This window comes from Camelus dromedarius, chromosome 31, assembly GCF_036321535.1.
Source record: "Camelus dromedarius isolate mCamDro1 chromosome 31, mCamDro1.pat, whole genome shotgun sequence".
Classification (NCBI taxonomy): domain Eukaryota; kingdom Metazoa; phylum Chordata; class Mammalia; order Artiodactyla; family Camelidae; genus Camelus; species Camelus dromedarius.
Genome location: NC_087466.1, coordinates 9,851,154 through 9,873,890, shown reverse-complemented (window position 1 = coordinate 9,873,890; position 22,737 = coordinate 9,851,154). Strand labels below are relative to the sequence as shown.

Below are 22,737 nucleotides of genomic sequence, written 5' to 3'. Positions count from 1 at the left end.
AAATTTAAAAAATGCAAATAGGCACCCCCCAAAATGATAATCACCTCTAATTGCATGTACTGCCTCACAAAAATATACCAAATACAGGTTGGCACCAGAGCAAATGGTTTATTTCCAGTAGAGAGTCTGTGTATTTCAGCAGAAATGCCACTTACCTGAGGGGCTGAGATGGACGCTGGCCTTCACTGGTATCCTATGGGTGTTTTAGCCGCTCTTAAAGAGGAATAGCCCAGGTGGCTGCCCCCCTGTTCCAAATGGAGATCACAGGTCACTTCTTTCCAAGCAGTTGATCCAAATGGCAAATCTCTAATTGCCAAATGCTGTCAGTGCGATTATTTGCAATGGGAATTTATTTACACCAGGAAAGCTGCTTCTTGGCTTCGCTCATTTCATTGCTCATTCTTGTGGTCTTCAGTGTGATTGTAACAATCACCGTACTTTGGATGAAGATCAAATTGCTCATTTTCATAATGAACCACTATAAATAATGACCAAATGTGGGGCAAGCCAATTCCAGGAAAAGATGTTTCTTGTGGCATATGTTGCGAAAACGAGAAACTGAAAACAATCTAAGTAATCGTCAATAGGGTTACAGCTGTTAAAAATAATGTGGTAAATTAAAAAAAATAATAATAATGTGGTAGATCGAGATATATTACTATGGAAAGATTTCCAAACTGTCTTTTCGGAAGCAGACCATGACCCAGAGACTTAAGAGCAGGTAGTTTCCTCTGGGAGACGCTGCAGCACATTCTCCAACGTTCGAGGGATGAGGGAACTGTCATTGGTTGAGAGCTGCTCCTGGGAAGTTTAAATTCCTCGGTTGCTTCTGGTCTGCCACACAGGTTGGCGAAGCAAGCTTTAATGACCAGAGAAAACACTCAGGGAAGGGTTGCAGGTGCTGGCGATTGGAAGTTGGGCTGGCATGCCCAGAGTGGTAAGAGTTGGAACACTTATGTGGAAGGATCGCTGGCAGGATGCTGCATGTGTGAAGAAATGGAAGGAAGGAAGGGAGGGAGGAAGGGAGGGAGGAAGGAAGGAAGCTCTTCCTTACAGTGGAATGTCAACTAATAAATGTAGAAGGAGTTATGGAAATAATAAATACCATTTGCCATCAGAGTAGTGTTGATTCAGGCAGAAATAGTCAATGGATAGAAAGCTAAAACTGGTGATTAGAGGTTCTCCTGGGAGCAGGATATTGACATAATCTCTGAGTGTTCCTCCACAGAGTACTTAATCACAAATGGAAAATGATAACTTTAGGAGAGAACTATCTGTCAGACAACTTGATCTGGTGATGAAAGTTCATATCACCAGTGATGGAATGAGATGACATCGTGTCCCTGGTGTGAGAACCTGGAAAGAGTTCAGCATCATTTCTGTGGGGTTCCTGCCAAGAAGACATGGGCTGAGTCTGGTCACCAGGAGACGTCAGATGGACCCCGGATGAGGGGCACCCCACAGAATGAAAGGCCTCTAACTCCAAGTTGATTCAGGACTTGGGCGATAGGGAAAACCTGAGAAATGGTTCTAGATGGAAGTTACCCATACTCCCACCACTCTTTTTTCATGTCGATTCACTGGGTTGTGACGAATGCTCAAGGATGGGTAGCTACTGAATGTAAGAATCATATGGGGAATTCGTTAAAAATGCAGATGCCCGGACGCCCCCCACCCGAGGGACTGTTTCTGAAGGTCTAGGGTGGAGCCTGGGGATCTACATATTTAGCCATCATCCCCAGAAATCCTGATGTAAGTGGTCTACAGACTACCCTTGGGGGATATTGGCCAAGAAGTTCAGAAAACTGTAGCAATCTTCTCACTCAGTCCTGACCTTCACCTTCTTTCTGTCTTTTGCCTTCCCAGGGTGACCCTGTATGCTGAGTTCCTTCCCATGAAAGCCAGAGCTAAGTGTATTTTGCTGATTGAGGTAAGGAGGTTGGTCTGGGTTTCTGGAGAATACCCATTTTCTGAGCAGGAGGTTCCCAGGCGTCTTGAACCATAGGACATGGAAAAGGGAGCTTGGGGAAAATAACAGACTTAGTACACAAGGATTTGAATGGATCAGTTATGTTGATTTCAATATGGTGGTCTTGCAAAATGGATAAATTTTTCCATTGACAAGAATATTCAGTTTATCATCGCTTAAAAAAAAGGGGAGGCAGGCAGGTAGTATGTCCTTCTTGAAATAGCGTTTCTCTGAGAGTTGGTGATGAGCAGTGTAGCTTGAGTGGACCAGACTCCTGCCCTTCACCCATATCATCACTCGTTACCTCTGTTTGCATCCAGACTCACCTGTGTCTCGTGTGAGATCTCGATTTGCGGCCACTTCTGTGGCCAATAGGCTGCCCTAAAACTCTCTTGGACCAGCCAGTCCCTTTCAAGCTCTCCCTCTGCCAGGGTCCTGTGACCCATTTTTCAACCATGATCCAGAAGGTCTCAGGGCAAATACATGACTGCCCAGTGGCCCTCCTCCATGCAGTGTTTATTTGTCCCTGCAGGACACTGAGGTCCACAGTGATGACTGTGATGCCACTCTGACCTCCCTAATCACCGTGACTATATTGACAATCTTGATCACGTTGACCCCACAGCCCAGCTTAACCATCCTGACTGCATCTACCCCTGACCAATCAGGGTGGTGGTCAGCAGGTCCACACTGGTTGTTTCATTATTGAAATGCGTCCGTGCCAGCTGATCCTGAACACTGATTGGCTCTCATTGCCTGACACCCTGTCCTTTCTAAGGACTCCCTAGAACTCCCCATGATCCAGCAGCTGAAGAGTTAACTCCTGGCACACAATCATGAAGGGGGGGAGTTGTGTGACCAATGTTCATTCTGATTGGTCAGTGCTATATGGTGTCCCTTCTGATTGGCCAGTGCTATAAGTTGTTAGACATTTTGACTGTCCCTCTGGTTGTCAGCAACTGGAAGGGACTGTGGTTCCTTTAAGAAAAAGGGGATTTAGGAAGGGTCTTGGGGCTCCCAAATTGGGAAGATGAAGGACGATGTTATGAAATGGACAATAGTTGTAGATTCAGGGTTGCAGCAGGAAACAGCGTACTCAAATTAGGATAATTTGAAGAGGGTTTCATAAAGGGACTATTTATAAAGACCCTGAAGGGGTAAAGGGAAGGAGTAATTAGCAGCCCAGAAAGAGAGAGAGAGAGAGAGACAGGGAGGGTGTGGATCAGCAAAGGCTGCTGGACAGGAGCTGTGACCTTCAGCTGAGGGATGCAGCCAGCCTGTCTCCACCCTGCAGAGAAAGAGCCAGAGGAATAGGCACCCCAATCTCTCCTCCTTCCCATCTCCTGTGGGGCTCCCCTTTGGCTGCACCCAATGTGAAGCCAGGGAACAGGGAGCCCGTTGATGCAGTCCATACAAAGAGCAAGGTGGAGAAGGATGAAGAGTGACACAGAGAAGCAGAAGCAGATATTCAGCCCTATGAGGGAGAGGCAATTCTGATAAAGGATACTGGGGCGCTACTGGGCAAAGGGGGTGGACGTCAGTACACGAAAGTCAATGTGTCCACTGCTGTACTGACCTCACACAGTTTGATCATATTGATCTCCTTAATCAGAGCTGCCACATTGCCCACTCCAGTGGGCACCATACAAATACTGTACAGTGGGCGGTACCCTCGGGAGATGGACAACATGGAGGCTCTGGTCCAACCATGTGGACCATAGTAAAAGTGATGGCCAGTCTGACTTTCCTGATCATGCCCCCCCCAAAGGACCCCTTACCCATGTGGATAACCTTGTCTACAATGATCCAGAACTTGCTCACTGTGTTGACCAATGCTGCCCATTACTGACCCCCATTCTCCTGTGCCAGGTGTTCTGGGCCATCGGGACAGTGTTCGAGGTCATCCTGGCTGTGTTCGTGATGCCCAGCCTGGGCTGGCGTTGGCTGCTCATCCTCTCGGCTGTCCCGCTCCTCCTCTTTGCTGTCCTGTGTTTTGTAGGTATCTTTGTTTACGAGATCTCAGCCTTTGCTAGTTGGTCTCCTGCCATTCACTATATTTTGGTAGGGAGAGTGAGGAGGAGGGCACCAAAGCCACCTCTTAAGATTATCGTTTTAATCAGGTAATGAGATAAAGGAACAGGGTCTGGTTTTGGCCCAATATGGGGTGTCTGGTTTTCTCCAGATTCTGCTGGGATGTTCTTTAGGGAGATAGCAAGAGGGTGGGGAGTACCTTGCCCACCCACTGAAGGATCTACACTTAAGGTGACTGTATTTGGAATAGTTGGGATTCTTACATTGCAAGTGACAAAAACCCAGTTCAGACTGGCTTGAGTGAAAGAGATACATGATAGAAAATTAAATATCTGGCTTCAGGCATGGCTGGGTCCAGGGGTTCAAATGCTCTCTCCATCTCAGCTCTGCATAAATTAACGCCTCTACACACACACACACACACACACACACACACACACACACACACACACACACACACAGAGTGAGATCAAACCATACACTTACCATTTCATGTGTAGACCACACTCATGAAATGCTTTCTAACCAGTGGGCCCCAAAATAGGCCTATGGGTGGAAGGATGGATCTCATCGATGGTAAATAACGTAATAATTTCTGGTAATGATAGTAGGTAGTAATAATTACAGAGTATAACATTGTAGCAGGCTCTGTACAGGCTCTTTACATGCATTATCATATTTATTCCTCCCAATAACCACGGGAGGTGGGACATGATGAACCCGATATTAGTTAGGATGATACCAGCTGCTATAACAAACAAAGCCTACACATTCAGTAACTTAACATGATAGGAGTTTATTTCTCACTCACATAAGAGCGCAGAATGGATGCTCCTTTTGGCAGGTGTGATTCCGGACCCAGGTTCCTTCCAGCTTGTAGTTCTGCCATTGTCCAGGGCTTTGGAGTCTTCTACACGCAGACTGAAGAAGGGCAGGTAGAGACAGCCAGGAATATTTGTCTCATATGCCATTGGTGAAAGCATGTCACATGGCCTCACTGGGATGCAAGGGGTGCTGGGAAATGTAGTTCCTGGCTGGGCAGCCATATCCGAGTACAACTCTATGCTATGGAAAGGGAGGCATGAATTTTAATGGACACGAGCAATCTCTGCTACAGCCTCATTTTACTAATGAGGCAACTGAGGCCCAGAGAGGTTGATTGACTTGTCAAAAGGCACACAGCTAATAAACAACAGAACTTATTTGAACCAGATTTTCTGACTCCCAGCCTTACCTTCTGTTATTTCACAGATTGCTGTTGCTTTGTTTTATGAAGATATCTTTATCTAGTCACTTGGGGTTGGGCCTCTGTTAGGTCTAAAGGTCTTTCTGATTTCTTTCTGTCTCTTTGAGTTTGCAAGATGATGCTGAACACAGGTGAGGTGTAGTTTCTTGAGAGATGATGATGATGGTGAGAGTGGTGGACTTTTATATTTTTTCCTTTTCTAGTGTCAGTCAATTTAATTCAGCCATCACCTGGAACTCAGCAGTACCAAATTATAGTCATAGCAATGGCAACAGTAACACCTCCATTAACCCATTCCAGGCACTGTGCTAAGCGCTTTGACTGGAATATCCCATTTGATCCTCTCAACAACCCTAAGAAGGGTGATCCATTATTATCCCCATTCTATGGATGAGGAAATGGAGGCATAGAGAGATCAAGTTATCGCTCAAGGTCACAGAGCACATAATCAATGGCAGTGCCAGGATTTGAAGCCAGACTTCTGGCTCCGGAGCCTCCACTCTTAAGGACTCTACACACAGATAAGAGTGTATGTTTGGGACCGAGCATTCTGTTCTGCCCTAACTGGCCACATCTGGGTCTCCTGTCCCCATAGTGGCTGCCAGAGAGTGCAAGATATGATGTACTGTCCGGGAACCAGGAGAAGGCTATCGCCACCTTAAAGAGGATAGCCACAGAAAACGGAGCCCCCATGCCTCTGGGGAAACTCATCATCTCCAGACAGGTTGGTGACTGGCAGACTGATTCAATGCATGTCCCTGCACGCGCTGGGGAGCGTGTGCACATGACGGGGGCGGGGGGTGTCCCTGTGCTTGTGGGTATACAGCGAGTGGCTGGGGCGGGGCGCCGTTGACAGGACCTGCAAGGGGAATTTGGCAGCTGCAGTCTGTGTATTTTCACTTCCAAGTCCTTAAAGTGCCACTTGGAGAACTTAGCCAGTGACTAGAGAAATGGAATATAATGTCCCTTAATGGGTCCTGTAACTACTACTGCTTCAGTTTCATCTGTCAGCACCCATGAAGTCTGATTAGCAAATGTGATTGATTGTCAAAGGCTTGACAATAAAACCACATTAGAAAGTGCAGGGATAGGCTTAGATCCAAGGCGCCATACTGCGCCACCCTGCGTGCCCGTGTAGCCTGTCCGTAATGGATGGTGCATCGCTCCCCATGGCAACACCATCAGGGAATACGCTTCAGTGAGTATTTATGAGCACCTAGCACAGGAACAAATGGGAAGAAAGGAGCTGGATTAAAGGCAGCAGTTCCTGCCCTCAAGAATCATCCAAGCCCCTTAGAGAAACATCACAAATGCATGTAAGCAAACAACAGACCCGACAAGGAAATAGTATTTCTGATTATTTCTATACTATGCAAAAAGAACTGAGTGGAATTTCATCTGATTGAGAGGTAGTGTTAGGCAGGGGTCTCACAACGTGGAAGCCAGGAGACCCCCGATCCACTTTGGGAGGCACAGTGGTGGGGTAGGGGGGCATCCCAAAGAACCTGGGGTGCAGAAGCTGCCTTTAGTTGCCTTTGCGGAGAGGCCACGTTCTCCTCCCTGCCTCCTGGTTGAAGTTGCTCCGGGTGGAGAAAGCACACAGTGGTTTAAAGTGTGTTTTGCGAAGTGAAAGTGTCAAACGTGGATGCTCCAGTTGTGGTCTTCACCTTGGAAGGGGGCTGCTGCTGTGGGGGGCCTCACTGTGTTTCAGAGTGCCCTGCTGTGGGCCCCTTTTTCTTTTAATGGAGGTGCTGGGGATTGAACCCAGGACCTCCTGCAGGCGAAGCATGCACTCTAGCACTGTGCTATACCCCACTCCCAGCCCTGGGTTTTTTGTTTTTTGGGGGGTTTTTTGATGGAGGTCATGCGGACAGGTGCATAGCTGATGCAGCCAGGGGCAGCCAAGCCCACAGAGAGAGAGCTCTCTCAGGTCCAGGAAGGCTCCAAGGAGGTGGTGAATCTCCCACCACCAAAAAGAGGAGAGAAGGGCTTTCCAGAAGCAGACCAGTTCTCCAAAAGCCAATTTTCCTGAACTGACTTGCCAGTGTAACCATTTACCAAAAACTTATTTTAAGGGTTATTCTTTTTGAATATATTTAGTAAATAGGAATATATTTTTCCCATGTATATATGAATACATCTATTCCTCAATATATTCCCTCTAAAACTATATTAATGAATACATCCCTAAATATATCAATGAATGAATCCATTCTAAAATATATTCAATAACTACTAACATTCACGGTAAGCATATTAATGAGTATTGCTTTTTTTTTATTCACGAATATATTGAGGCGGGCGTGGGTAAGAGCTCAGTGGCAGAGCACGTGCTGAGCATGCCTGAGGTCCTAGGTTCAGTCCCCAGGACCTCCATTAAAAAAAAGGCTTGAAAAAGTTAAGAAACAAATAAATACATTACAAATATATTCTATTCACAAAGACAATATTCATAGATTAAACCACCTATAACCCATAATCTTAAAAAAAATTTTTTTAGCATGTTTAGATAAGTGAGCACTACTCAAATTGCTATGAAGAAAAATACATTCATTAAATATATTGAAGAAGAAGATAATCACAATCATAGAATATGTATATATTTTTAAACAGAACATTGCAAAGCAAAGATCTGGTAAGTTACTAAGGTATATAAAATCAGCAAATGGGTCATTTAGTTAATCGATCTTTTGGCAAGTGGGCTTTTGGCGAATTGATTTTCAGCACATTCATTTTGATCATCTTGACCAGCAGCTGGCTTTGGGTGGGGAAGGCATGAAATGGTCTGAGACATCTTGGACTAATTGTTTGCTCCCCGGGTCCATGGAATCGCCCAAGAGGGCTCAAAGGGGCCACACCGGAGGGGGTCTGCCTCCCGGCTCCAGGATTCCAGGTTGGAGTGGGGATGAGGTCTGTCTCCATCCTTCAGGAATCCCCTGGGTTCTCGGGTATTGAATGTCCAGCCCAGCAGAAATCCTGCCTCCCAGCCGCGGGTGTTCACTTGTCTCAGGCCACCAGCCGGTGTCCACACATCTGCAGGGGAGGAGAGTAAATGGCATTCTTTGTCTTGCAACAGGAAGACCGAGGCAAAATGAGGGACCTTTTCACACCCCATTTTAGATGGACGACCTTGTTGCTGTGGTTTATATGGTAAGAACCATTTGTCGATGCTTTGGTCCTCATCTGTGCCCTGTTTTGGGTTTTGTTCTAACTCGGAGCACAGAGAACTTTTCCATCTAGGGCAACATTTACAAAATTGAGCATCAATTTCCTGACTTCTGTGTTATGCAGAGATCGCCTGTACTATTATTTTCTTTGTCTTTTTCTTTAATGTGACTCACTTTTTACTCCAATAAATGTCTTTTCAAAGGGAACTTTGTATATCTGCTTTAAGGAAAATCTTTAATTGCAGGCCACAGATAGAAGTCGCTTTTAAAGATAAATATAGTCGATCCTCTCTAGCCACACATTTCACATCCAAGGATTCAACCAACTGCAGATGGAAAATATTCAGAAAGGGGGAAAAAAATCTGAGAAGTTCTAAAAAGCAAAATTTGAATTTGCTGTGCATTGATGGCTATTTACATAACGTTTATATTGTAGTTACAACTCTTTACATAGCACTTACATTGTATTGGGTGTTCTAAGTAGTCTAGAGATGATCTGAAGTATATGAGAGGATGTGTGTAGGTTATATGCAAATACTATGTATGCCATCTTATATAAGGGACTTGAGCATCCAAGGATTTTGGTATTCACAGGGCACCCTGGAACTAACCCCCTACGGATACCAACGGATATCAGTAGTACAGTAACAAGTAGCTAGATTGATGATATGCCAAGGCACTGAGCTGCTGTGTTTAAGAGACTGGGAGAGAGAGGAGGTGTTAAGGACTCATTAGCACCTAAGTTAAGACTGAGATATGAAACTTAAAGGGATTTTTTTTTAATCGACGTATAGTTGATTCATAATATTGAGTTAGTCTCTGGTGCACAGCAAAGTGATTCAGTTACATATACATATATATTCCTTTTCATATTATTTTTCATTATAGGCTCTTACAAGTTATTGAAGCTAGTTGCCTGTGCTGTACAGTAGGACCTTGTTGTTTATCCATTCCGTATATAGTTGTTTGCACCTGCTAATCCCAGACTCCCAATTTATCCCTTCCCTGCCCCTTTCCCAAAAGGGAATTTTTTTTCCGCAATGAGATTTACTATCTTTGCTGTATCGGTCCCCTCTCCTCTCATATTACCATGGGGACCACCAGTGGTACAGGGCCCATATTTGGGGAACCACTGATTTGATCAACTCCGGCATTCTTTTCACTTTCAGTTCTCATCTTGTTCCGCTTTTTCTTATAAAAGCAACCAGGGCGATGGCTGGAGTGCATCTGCCGAGAGTCATGACCTTACGAGCCACAACTAGTCACATTTCAGCCACGCTTTCAACTCTTTCTACCAAATTGTGTACACAGCATTAACAGTGTGCAAAACTGGCCCCGCTAAGGCTCTGTATTCTGTTTTGAACTTTTCCTGTTCACCTTCGAGCAGAGGTGCTAATCAGCAAGGGGAGGGTCCTCAAAGAGGTCGATTGCAGGCAAGGGGAAGGGAAAGCTTTGATAATAGGCAGCACTAGGCTCCACCTCTGCCCCTGCATTGTCCCCGAGACCTTAATCAACTCACCAAGCATCAATTAAACACCTGCTGTGTGCCCAGGACAAAGATGGAGTCTGCAGGATATTTTAAAAGATGAGGAAACAGAACTGAGAGTATCTGTCTTTGAGTGCATGTGATTCTGTTGAGCTGACACTTCTCGAATGCTAAGCAATTAATTAGAGGCTAATTTTAGAAGACTGTAGAAATCACTAAATTTGCTAGCACGTACCATCACCCAAGGAAGTTAATCATCAGCTTCTGATTATGACTGAGTTCTATGTAACTGTACTATAGGATGAGAATGTTCTGGCTCAGGCAACGGTCGAGAATTAATTAACTGTGTCATTCTGCTTTGAGATGCTCGTGAAGCCTGCAGACTCCACAGTTGACTGGGCACACAGCAGGCGTTTAATAAATGCCTGGTGACTTGATTCAGCTCTCAGGAATACCTGGGCAGAGCTGGAGCCCAGTTCTGCGCACAGGTTTCCACCCCCCACTATTCAAAAAGAGAGAAAGATTCTGGGGGGAGGGTACAGCTCAGGTGGTAGATTGCATGCTTAGCACGCACGAGGTCCTGGGTTCAATCTCCAGCACTTCCATTAAAAATAAATAAATAAATGATAAATAATAAAACTTAGCTACTCTCTCTTGCCAAAAAAAAAGTTAAAAAAAGAAAAAAGTAGAGAAAGATTCCAGTGAAACCTTTCATATGCTGAAATGGCATAAAGCGAAGAAGTAATTACTGGAGGACATATCTTGCTAATAAAGGAAACAAAATAAATAGAGATAAACCACAGATGCTGGCAGACACAGTTCAGGGCTCTGGCAGCTTGGAGGCTGAGATGCTGAGATGCTGAGTGTAGTTCCCGGGGTAGGCGCTGGGTGGCGTCACTCTGGCTGCTTGGGGCCTTGCTTCCTCTACAAAATGAACACAATGCTATTTTCACTTTTCATCCTTTTTTAGTAAAAGTCGAAATCCTCTTCGGATTTCTTCCGGTTAGCGAAAAGACGTACTAATGTAGGGCTTCCTTAAAAAAAGAGAAGTGGAGTAAAGCAAACTTTCAAAAACTGGGGCATACCTAGGTTATCAAAGCTTTCCCTCGCTCTTCCCTATCCAGGTGGACCAGCTCAACCCAGAAGCCTTGGCGTCTGTTGACATGGGTCAACGATGACTGTTTTCAACAAAATTTTGGTCCCCCCATTTTTTCCCTCCTTTTGTCAGTTGAGTAAACAGCCTTGAGGGTGGCATGTCTGTGATATAGTGCTGTTCCTGATCTTTCACAGGACACAGGATCACTTCCTATGTCCTTTGTTTATCACATCACTGTGCTTTGTACCTGCCACCCTCCTGCCCAAGGGTCCAGGAAAGCCCCCAAAGGCCGAGTGTGGCCTGAGCCCAAGGACTAGTCTCTGCTGCCACTGTAGATGCACATCCTTCCCGAACGGATGGGGAACGGGGACTTTCATTCCTCCGATCACTTCCTTACCATTCTTGCATCCTTCCTGGCAGGTTTTCCAACGCGTTTTCTTACTACGGATTAGTTCTGCTCACCACTGAGCTCTTCCAGGCGGGAGATGTTTGCAGCAGTAAGTATCACTGCCCTTTACCAGTTAACGAGCCCCACTTCCAACGCACAAGGTCATGCACACACTCCCACCCCAGGTTCTGCCCTTCCAGAGCCTGGCCTTGCGCAAAGTCTGGTGAATTTATCCCCACCAACTCTAGGGGGAATGTTTCAGAAAAAAAATCTGTGTAGGAGAAAGCTGGGCTGCGGTTTCCAAGGTGCTGTGGTAGCAACCTGGACCATCTTGTCATGATGATGCAGGGAAACAGATGTGGGGCATGAGGAGGGCTGTGTCCTAGGTCTCGGTTGAGCCCCAGGGATGTGGGTCCTTAGTCGCGCAGGAAAGAATTCAAGAGCGAGCCACAGTTGAGTGAAGGTAGATTTATTCAGAGAGATACATTGAAAGGCAAGAGAAAGGCCATGAGGTGTGGGGGTTGGGTGCTCAGATTAAAAGTAGGTACACACTCCATAGACAGAGTGTGGGCCGTCTCCGAAGAGGGAGAGAGAGGGGTGGCCCCGAGGCACCGTGTTACTGATTTTTATGGGCTCGGTGGCTTCATGTGCTAGTAAGTGGAAGGACTAGTCTAAGGGGAAGGGGCTGGGATTCCCAGGAAGTTGGCCATTGTCCTCTCTTTGACCTTTTGTGGCTAGCCTTGGGACTGCCATGGTGCCTGTGGGCGTGTTATTCACCATGTTGATATATCACAGTGAGCGTATAATGAAGCTCAAGACCTGCTAGAAGTTAAGTCTCTCATCATCTTGAGCCTCAAGGCCTCCTGGGGGTTGAATCTTACACCATTTTGATGTTAACTGCTGTAACATTTTTTGAATGGCTGTGCACTGCCCCCTTCCTGTCTCATTGATAGAGGTGATATTATCATGGAGTCACATTTAATGTCCCCTAAAGGGCTCCATGAAGTACAGCACTGAGTTCTACAGCTGTGACTCCGGGTAGCAATCCTGATGTGTGCAGTAAGTCTGAGAACCAGACTGGAGCTCAATGCTGGCCACACGACAGAAACACCTGGGGGAGATTTTAAACCAGGGTTGCGACCTTTAAACAATACCCAGACCAATTTAACCCGCATCTTTGAGGGGTGGGGCCCCGACATTAGTGAGTTTTAAAAGGTCCCCCGGTAATTCTATTGTAAAACTGGAGGACTGAATAAAAAGCAAAGTCTATCTATGATGTCTGGGCTTTCAAAGCATTGTCTTTAAGAGGATCCCAGATTCCTAGCACTGAACTCAGGCTGGGGGATCAAGCGATCAAGTCCTTGCCTGTTGGCAGGATTTGTCCAATTCTCTTTTTCATGGTAAGCCTGTGTAATCTTAGTTAATAGTTTTGCTTATTGGTATAAGGATTTAACGAGATAGCAGAGTCATAGCTCACAGGGAAGGGGTGGGACAGACAGTCTTCAGTGAACTGCCCTGAGGAAGCATCTCAGTTGTAGATTCGAGGTTTGGTATTCATTGAGCCTAAATCATGCGCCCCGAACAGTGGACATGCTTAAGCAAAGCAGGGGATCCAGTGGCATGTTATAAAGCAAGGGTTGGCAGAGTTTTTCTGTAAAGGGCCAGAGAGTAAATATTTTGGGCTTTGTGGACCAAAGGACTCTGCGCTTGTAGCAGAAAAGCAGTTGTGGACAAATATATAAACCAACAAGCCTTGCGTGTGTTCCAAGAAGACCTCTTTTATGACCACAAATTTGAATTTCATATCATTTTTATGTCCTGAAAGGTGGTTCTTCTTTTGATTTTAAAAATCATTTAAAAAAATGCAAGAAGCATTTTTAGCCTGCCGGCCTGGCAGAAATAGGCAGGAGACCAGATGTGGCCTGCAGGCAGCGGTTTTGCCAATCCGTGTTCAAAGTGCCCTCTGGGAGGGGAAGGGGGAACGGGAGAACTCAGCGGCAGAGTGGTTCAACCCCCAGTACAGTCCCTCCTTTAAAATAATTAAGTAAACATCAGGGAGCCTGGTTTCCAGCACCAAATCACTGTGAGACCTTGGGCAAGTCATTCATTCAATTCAATTGCAAAGAAATTCAGTTTCTACATGCCAGGTGCTGGTCTAGGTGTTTGATACAGCAGTGAAAACAAAACACAAATATCCCCACTCCATGAGTTTATATTTTTAGTGAGGGCAGAGAGAGAGAGAGAGAAAGAATAGCATAGTAAGTAAGGAAATTATACAGTCTGTTGAAAGGTGATAGGTACGTTAAAGGAAAAAATTTGAAGGTCAGATCATGCCTCTCCTACCAATATGAAATGAACACATATCAAAGGCTTTATTTTGTTTAACTCATCAATGAATGAATGAACTGGTTGTTAAGAACTGTGGAAAGTCTGAGATCTTACCTATTTGCCAGCTAACGAGCTAGCCTTTCCCAGTTTCCAGAGATGCTAGCGGAAGATGCGGCCTTCCTGGGTCAGAGACAAAGGACCGTTACTCACAGTAATAGCACTTGCTAGGGTATCAGCAGTTTCTGACACTTGTTCCTTGAGCCCCAATTCCTACTGGGCGATGTGAAGAGGGCAGGTGACACAAAAAGCAGGGGGTTGTGTTACAGGAGAGGAACCCTGAGCTTAGGACACCCAGACCTTTTCTACCATATGCTAAGCCCGCCTGCTCCTTGTTCTGCAGAAAGATGCTGTATCTTCAAAGACCGTAAGCAAACCTGCCCTTTGCACCAAAGAGAAATCCTCCCTATCTTTCAGTGCTGTTTGCTAAACTAAAATCCTTGAAAAGATAGTCCAGAACAAAAGTAGCCAGTGCCTCTGCTTACAAAACATGCAAAAAATGTGAGAGCTGCTTGGAGAATTATCTAACACCAGCAAGAGGTTACAACTGGTTCAAAGGAGAATTCAAAAAACACATGTATGTAGGAAATCAGAAAGGCTGAAATGGATTTACACCTAGAGGCAAAAGTCAGCTGTGTGCAGAAGGCAATAGTCAATTGCATCACCACCGGACACAATCTGCATTTTGATGGACAAGAATCATTTGCATTAGGATTACTGTGAAGAGTTGTAAACTAGCTTACAGATAATTGAAGATGAGAAAACCAATAAGGGTTCACCAGACAGGACATTTTGCCCATTTCAAAGTCCTTCACTCTGTTTCCTAACAAATGATATGGAGGGAAAAAAAGATAAAGCAGAGTAAGAGAGATCGGGAGTGTGGGGCACAGTAAGGGGCCATGGGTAGGTCAAAGTTTTACATGGGGTGGTCAGGGTGGCCTCAATGAGAAGGTGAGATTTAAAGAAAGGCTTGAAGGAGGTGAGAAAATTAGTCATGGGATATATAAAGTGCAGCTGAGGGAGAGAGCAGATGATGCAAAGGTCCTGAGGCAGGAATGTGCCTTACTTCACAAAGGAACAGCGAGGAAAAGAGTGTGACTGGAGTAAAGTGAGCAGAGGGAGGGAGAGAGAAGGTGGGATCAGGGAAGTAATGGGGGCCAGATAATATAGGTGGGGGCACAGAAGCCACCCTAGAGTCTGTCTGCCACCAAAACACCTAGTCTGTGCCATTTCTGGGCTAAGCACATTCATGTGCACAGCCTGGTTTCATTCCCTTGACCACCTTGCCCAGTGGTTTTATTAGCCCCAGTTTAGGAAGGAAACTGAGGCTCAGTGAGATGAAGCTGTAAGACCGCTGGGTAGGATTCACACCTGAGTCCGTCTCACTCCCGAGCCTGTGCTCCTTCGATGGCACCCCAGCCAAATCATCCTCAGGGACGGAGGTGTGGGGGAGCGGGAGGGTGTGATTCAAGAGGGCGCATGGCTCTTCCTCCTTTTCTCTCTGTCTCTCACCTCCCAGTCTCCAGCCGGAAGAAGGCAGTAGAGGCAAAATGCAGCCTGGCCTGCGAGTATCTGAGCAAGGAGGATTACATGGACTTGCTGTGGACCACCCTCTCTGAGTTCCCAGGTGAGGGACCTGTGCAAGGTGGGGCTGGGGCAGGGCAGCCTGAGAGCATGGCATCCGCTCAGCTGATGGCTTTAGCTGGTGCCGCCTGGAAGCAAATCCCATTTCTAGGGGAAGCCAGGGATTTCTTTCCCCCAATCCTTAGCTACAAGTTGTCAAGGGGGTGACGTTTTACTCTACTGAAAAGCTAACACGTTAAGCTGCCCACTTTGGGGCATGCTGGCTAAAGACATGAGACCCCTGGGTCAGGGACAAAAGACTATTACCCCACAGCACAGCAAGCCACCTGAGTAGTACATTAGCGCTGGCTCCCCGTGCCCCCAAGTCCCATGGGGATGACGAGGAAGGGTCCCCGTGAATCTTACACATGCAGTGGATTTGCAACACAGCTGAGGCATCTCAGCCGAATCTTTTATAATAGGCAGCCAGAAACCTGTTTAGCCTTTGCTCCAGAGAGAATCATCTTTATTATATTGGAGAGTAAACAGACCGTCCCCAGGCTCTAAGAGGAGATGGTATCTCTACCTCCCAAGGCTGTTGGCTCTACAAACAACCTTGAAATGCTAGCCTAGAACAAAAGGGCAGCTAGTGCCTCTGCTCACAAGATGTGCAGGAATACAAGAGACCCATGGAGAATTGTTCCCTGACACCAGTCATGCTGGAAAGGATCAGTGGGATGTTAAAACTCCAAACCTGCACCTAAAGCAAAGGTGATCTTTTTCCTTTAAAAATAATAATTATTACAACAATCATCATATCTGGCATTTATCAAGTGCTTACTGTATGCATGCATGTATACTGTGCTGTGTATTTTGCAGATATGGTCTCTTTTAATCTTGTGAAGTAGTCTAATTATTTCCATTTTACATCTGAAGAAACTGAGCTTGGAGAGATGTAGCAAAAATTGTTCCTGCCTCTTGCAGCTGCCAATGTCTGCATCTCTGTGCCTGAGGGCTCTCTCAGGAGGAGTGGAAAGAGTCGGTGTCTAAAAGCAAGGTGGCTGCAAGTGCCAGGGAGTTAACACCTGGGAACAGCCTTCAAACAGTAACTGTGGGAGTTGGGGGTATAAATACCCCAGCTTCCTCACCCATCAGGGAGGAGAATTTAAGGTGCATGTTCCACACTGGCTCCCAGAGTCCTCCAGTGGAATTCAGCAGCAATTGCCCACAGTGGTAACTTGTTTGATATGCACCCTGATTAGTTGTTCCCCTTTTCTGTTTCACTTCTCCACTCTCCTACTGGTGCCTTCTCAGATGACCTCCCAAGTAAACACCTTGCACTTGGACCCTTGTCACAGGGTCTACATCTGGTAAAACCCAACTAAGACAGTGAGTGTCCTACAGCTGACAGGGCTAGGACCTGTGTTCCTATCCCAGAGCCCAGAATCCACCCTTGTACTCCACTTCTGTCTTTCTTCTAAAACCCTTTCCCCATGTAGTTTAGCAGGTAACACTAAAGGTGTTCAACTCAGCATAACAGCCACCATTTCCACAATGTCAAGTGCTCACCATTTCCAGCCATGATTTTACCTTTCTGAAACTCAGATTCTTCTTCCTCATTTATTACACATATTCTTTTGTTGTTCTGTTCACTGATATACCCCCAAGATCCTAGAACAGCCCCTGACACACAGTGTAGGCACTCAGTGTATTTATTGAATAAATGTGAAAAATGGGCTATTTGCATTTCTTTTAGAGGTTTTGTTTTGATGACTGAACAAGATAATAGATGTAAAAGTGCTTGGCCCAGATATGATTATTATTATTAAGCAATATGCTAAACCACCTCTACTGAGGTAGAGAGTTTTATTTTTATTTAGTCCTACTTTATCAGTGAAGAAATTGAGGTTCAGAGAAGGCCAGGGACTAACCTAAGACCACATGGCAAGTTAGAGGCAAGAATAGGCTTTATAACCCACATGTTTCTGACTCCCCCAGGGATCTGCTACTTAGTTTTAGAGAATGCCCCTATTCAGGTCTCCTTGGTGCCTGTATTGGTTATCCATTGCTGTGTAACAAATTATCCCAAATTTTAGTGGCTTAAAACAACACATACTTAATTACAGTTTCCCAGGGTCAGGAGTCTGGGAGTGGCTTACTGGGTCCTCTGCTTCAGTGCATCTCACAAGGCTGCTATGGAGGTGTTGGCCCCGGGTCTGTGGTCTCATCTGAAAGCTCAAATAGGACAGGGCCTGTTTCAAACTCACTTCCCTGGTTGTTGATGGGATTCGATTCCACAAGGGTCGCTGAACCAAGGGCCTCAGTTCCCCATTGCCTATTGGCCAGAGGCCACCTTCCATTTCTTGCCAGGTGGCCTTCTCCATCAAGGCAAGCCCATGAGAAGAGCCAGGGAGAGAGAGAATGCCAACAAGACCCAAGTCAGTCATGTATTAAGTTCATCTCAGAACTGACATCTCATCATTTCTGCTGTGTTCTAGTCATTAGAAGCGGGTCATAAGGTCCAGCCCACCCTCAAGGGGAGGAGATTATACAGGGTGTGAATACCAGGAGGTGGGGGTCATTGGGGGCCACGTCAGACGCTGCCTCCCATGGCGCCCCTGCTCCCTTGCAGGTGTCCTTGTGACTCTCTGGATTATCGACCGCCTGGGCCGCAAGAAGACCATGGCCCTGTGCTTCGTCATTTTCTCCTTCTGCAGCCTCCTGCTGTTTATCTGTGTTGGAAGGTGGGTCGGGAATCAGCTCTCTCCAGCCAGCAGGCTAGTTTCTCCAGCTGTGGCCAGTGGCTCTTTGGGCCTGCAGGCTGTGGATGACATCCCCTGAGGGTCACCCACCCCTCACTAGGACCAAGACTCTTGGCTGCCTCATAACTGATCAAAAGATCGGGCTCAATGGTGGGGTCTCTGATGAGGGTGGGGGTAGGAGGGCACTTGAGTCCAAGTTTTGCCCAAACACGACCACATTTAGACTTTGGGCGTCTTGTCCCAATGACGTCATGCGGATAACGCTTCAATTCCTCTATGGGTTTCTTCCCTGGCAATATTTCAGGGTCCTGTTTCTAACCCCCTTTATACATTCCTCTATTTTTCCCGTCCATCAAGAGCTTCAGAACGTGCGATCGGCCTGTGCCTCTCTTGACCTCTGAAAGGCCCCAGAACAAACCAAAGATGAGAAATCTGTAGAAGGTCTGGAGATACAGCTTAGATTCAGAAATGCTGACATCCAAAGACATGATGGGAACAGTGGAACAGAGGATTGGGGATCAGGATTACCCCAAAAACACTGAATAGAAGTTACTTTCCCCGAATCAGCTGCTTCCTGCCCCGACTGGGTCCTTTCTGGATTTGGGATTACTCATCCCACTTCTCCGCAAACTTGCCCCCTCTCTGGACACCACAGATATTTCCATCTCAGCCTGGAGCTTTGGAGAATGATGAACTTTTAAAAGCAGGCGTCTGGGGAGGGCACTGCATGCTGGCATGAACGTGAGTGGGGCGGAGGTAGCCGTTGCCCATTTTAGGATGTAAACTCCACCCCGGCAGATGAGACTTTGCTGAAACAAGCCGACAGAAAAAATACTCCTGCTCATTTGATTTTTTTTTTTTTCCTTTCCCTAGAAACATGCTCACTCTGTTACTCTTCGTTGCAAGAGCCTTTATTTCTGGAGGTTTCCAAGCAGCCTATGTTTACACACCTGAGGTAGGATGGATGTCTGGGAGCGGTGGGGGCAGGGAGGGAGGAAGCTTTGCCGCCAGAAATACCCACCCACGGCTCCTTGGAATGAAATTTGTCCTGGAGCCTGAGTGGCGACTTTGAAGCCCTTCCAGGCTTTCCCCTCCTTTTTTTTTTTTTTTTTAAATTGAAGTATATAGTCAGTTTACAATGTTGTGTCATTTTCTGGTGTAATTCAGGCTTTCTTTCAATCATTGTTTCCTGCTTATAAAAGCTTATGTTCAATGTACTAGTTCCCAGTATTCTAGAACTGTATTAAAACCCCCAAACCAAAGGGCCCTTTGTTCCACCCTCCTAGAGGCAAGCCTCTTGACTGGTTCAATGTGTCTTCTTCCAGATTTTTCCCAAGCAGACGCGAACGTATGTTAGTGCATGTATCAAATTGGGTATCGGAGCAACTGAGATGAGTTTAATAAAGGAGCTAATTACAAAGGTGTTGGGTAAGGCTTAGGGAAACCAGAAAGTGATGGAGCAGAGCCCCAGAGCTCACGAGGGGGTGGAGGTGGCTGGGGACATGGCTAACCCCCAAGGCCTGTGGGGTGAGCAGAGGGGGCGTTACAGGGTCCCAGAGGGAACTGTGCAGAGAAAAGCTGTGACCTTTAGCTGAGAGTCATATGGATCTACTTTGTTCTTTTTAACAGCTGCTATCCTGTACAATACTGTTCTGTATTACATGCACACTATATTATTATATAGAACTCTTTACTGTATAATATATATGGTATATATTATATACTGTACTTTATTACGCTATATAATATAATGTATCATACTATATATTATGTACTATATGATACTATATCCATATATATACTATGTATATTATATACTATACTTTACTACACTGTGTAACATAGTATGGGCAAATTATAATTTTCTAACAGTTCTCCTCTCAATGGATATTTGAATTGTTTTCAAACTTTTCACTATTACAGTGCAGAGGTAAACAGCTTAACATATTCCTGTGTGCTTCCTTTAGAATAAATAAGATGTGGAATTGCTGAGTTAAAGCCTGTGATAAACATTACAAACATTGAGAGAGCCTGCAAAAGTCATCCTCTAAAACGCTGCATGAATTTTGTACTCCACTCGACAGCGTCTGAGCCTTGTCCATTTTCCCACACTCAGAGATGGTAGATTATTCGTTTTGTATTTATTGTATTTTGTCTCATCTTATTTTAGAGAGGGGCAAAGGGAGGGAGAGAAGAGTATGTACCAGGTTGTGTGCCGGGGGCGGGGCTGTCTAGATCGTCTGTCATGCCCTCTGGTCTGGACAGCCCTCCAGAGCCCTCACTCTGAGTCATCGTCCTGAGCCCTCCTTCTTCCAGCCCACCTTCCAGGCCCAGCACCAACTCTGCCTCCTCCAGGAAGCCCTCCTGGATCTTCCCTCTCCCCTGACTTCATTTCACCCCCAGTGTCTGTGCCCCTCTTTGGTATTTTTAGGCATGCCACATAACCTGCCCCCAAGGAGACCCCTCCTAACACTTCCTGTAGGCAGGGCCTGGGTCTCCTACTCTCTGTCCCGTCTGGCCTAGTGTCCCCTCAACAAAGGCTCATGGATTGAGTGCTGGAGCCTCTCAGATGGCATCAGTTGAAACTAGAAAGCTGCCTGCCCTGTGAGGACTCGGAGGCCCCTGGTCTACAGCGCCATACACCAGGGCCCAGCATACTATGACCCGCAGGCCATATCCAGCCCAAAAGCTAAGAATGGTTTTTATGTTTTTAAATGGTTGAAAGCAAAATCAAAAGCACATTTCTTGACACGTGAAAAAGATATGAAATTCAAAGGTCAGTGTTCACTCACAGAGCTTTATGGGAACACGCCACACCCCTTCACATGCTGCCATTGTCCACAACTGCTTTTGTGTTAAAGCGGCCGAGCTGAGTAGTTGCTGGAGATCATGTGTCTCGCAGAGCCCAAATTATTTACTCTCTGGCCCTTTAAGAGAAAGTCTGCTGACTCCTGACTTAAACTAATCCAGCTGGCTATTCCCAACAATGAAGAATTGGTTAAATAAATGATGATTGATCCAAAGGATAGAATTTTGTACAGCCAGTAAAAATCACGCTATTGTGGGGAGGGTAGAGCTCAGTGGTAGAGTGCGTCCTGGATTCAATCCCTACAAAAAATAAATAAGTAAATAAACCTAATTACCCCCCAAAAACAAACAAAAATCACACTATTGTAATATTACTGCATGGGTAGCTTTTCAGTTAACTTCTGAATCCTCCTAAATTCCCCTAATTGCCACTTTCTAGGCCCTAAAAAAATCTCAAAAGAGATCACTTTTTGCTAAAACTTCAATAAATGTCACTTCTCTATATAGTATATTTTCCTCATCTGCTTTAATTCATGGTTTAAACTGTAGGGGTGGAAAAAAGGAAATATTATTCAATTGTGTCATTTGGACTTAAGAAACTCCAGCTCTGACCATAATACTAGAAGAGTCTTTGTAAATTCTAAGATGCTAAGACTGATGACGCCAGTCCAATGTATTTTTAATGAAAGTAGAATAAAATATATTCTCCTAAAATGAAAAAAAAAAAAAAATCACGCTGTGGTAGAAGACCGAATCTGGACATGGGAAATGCCCGCCACCTTTTTCTAAGAGGAAAAAAAACAGTCTGCATGTATAGAAATAGCTAACAGATAAAGTTATATCACCTCTAGGATCTGCCTTCATATAATTTAGGAGGGGAAGGAAGTGAGAAAGGGTGACTGAAACAAACACGGGGGCTGGGGGATGGTATAGCTGAGTGGTAGAGGGTGTGCTTAGAGCCTACGGGTTCAATCCCCAGCACCCCGTAAATCAATCGATCGATCAAATTACCCCCCTGAAAACAATTTTTGAAAAAGAAACAAACACAGGGTATTATGTTTGGTCCTGGAAGATTGGTTATAATTGTATTTTAGTCTGTGCTAGAAATTCTCTATGATGGAAACAAACAAAGAAACAGGAATCAATTACTTATTCATTTATCTGCTTGGACATAACCACTCAGGGCAGGCAGGACCCCCTTACGGGGTTCCCACAGCCTGGGGTTCCCCCAGCCTGGCCTCGTGCCCTCTTTCTCAGTTGAGTTTCCTCATCCCGTTTAGGATGAGACTCTCCACCTGGCTCTCCCACCCCCCCTAACGGGATCACCAACACCTGAGGGGCTGAGACTGACTCAGGCCCGCCCACAGGGCTGATTCCCATCATTCCTGAGTCTGAGAGGTGGGAAGGGCCTGCTTTTTCTCGAGCCTTCTTTGGCGGCTGTGTTTCAGGTCTACCCCACGGCGACCCGAGCGCTGGGCCTGGGCACCTGCAGCGGCATGGCGAGGGTGGGCGCTCTCATCACCCCGTTCATTGCTCAGGTAGGTGTCGCCCCCAATATGGGGCCGGTGGGGAGGGGTTGGGGGGGTGACAAAAGCCAATGAGCGTGCCACACCATTACTATACCCCACCGAGCCTCTGCACTGCCCTCGGTGTGCATTATCTTAGCAACTCATCCTGGAGAGAAGCTGTATTACTTGCAAATGAGAAAACTGAGGCTCAGAGGAGTAAAGGGACTTGCCCAAGGTCACACAGCTGGGAAGCAGAGGAGCCGGGAATCAAACCCAATGATTTGGCTGAAAACAATTTGAATGAGAACAAACAAGCCACCATGCTTTC

The 22,737-nt window shown here is 45.9% G+C and overlaps 1 protein-coding gene across 1 annotated transcript in view; it reads left to right on the top strand.

Moving 5' to 3' along the window:
* The window catches only part of SVOP (SV2 related protein), a 60,866-nt gene that overhangs the window by 35,514 nt on the left and 2,615 nt on the right, over nt 1-22,737 (top strand). The window contains exons 7-15 of the mRNA XM_010999141.3: nt 1,867-1,930; nt 3,839-3,964; nt 5,842-5,970; nt 8,323-8,396; nt 11,416-11,492; nt 15,288-15,395; nt 17,964-18,075; nt 18,967-19,048; nt 22,350-22,439. Coding sequence (XP_010997443.1) covers nt 1,867-1,930; nt 3,839-3,964; nt 5,842-5,970; nt 8,323-8,396; nt 11,416-11,492; nt 15,288-15,395; nt 17,964-18,075; nt 18,967-19,048; nt 22,350-22,439 — 862 coding nt within the window. The remainder of the gene's footprint in view (nt 1-1,866; nt 1,931-3,838; nt 3,965-5,841; nt 5,971-8,322; nt 8,397-11,415; nt 11,493-15,287; nt 15,396-17,963; nt 18,076-18,966; nt 19,049-22,349; nt 22,440-22,737) is intronic.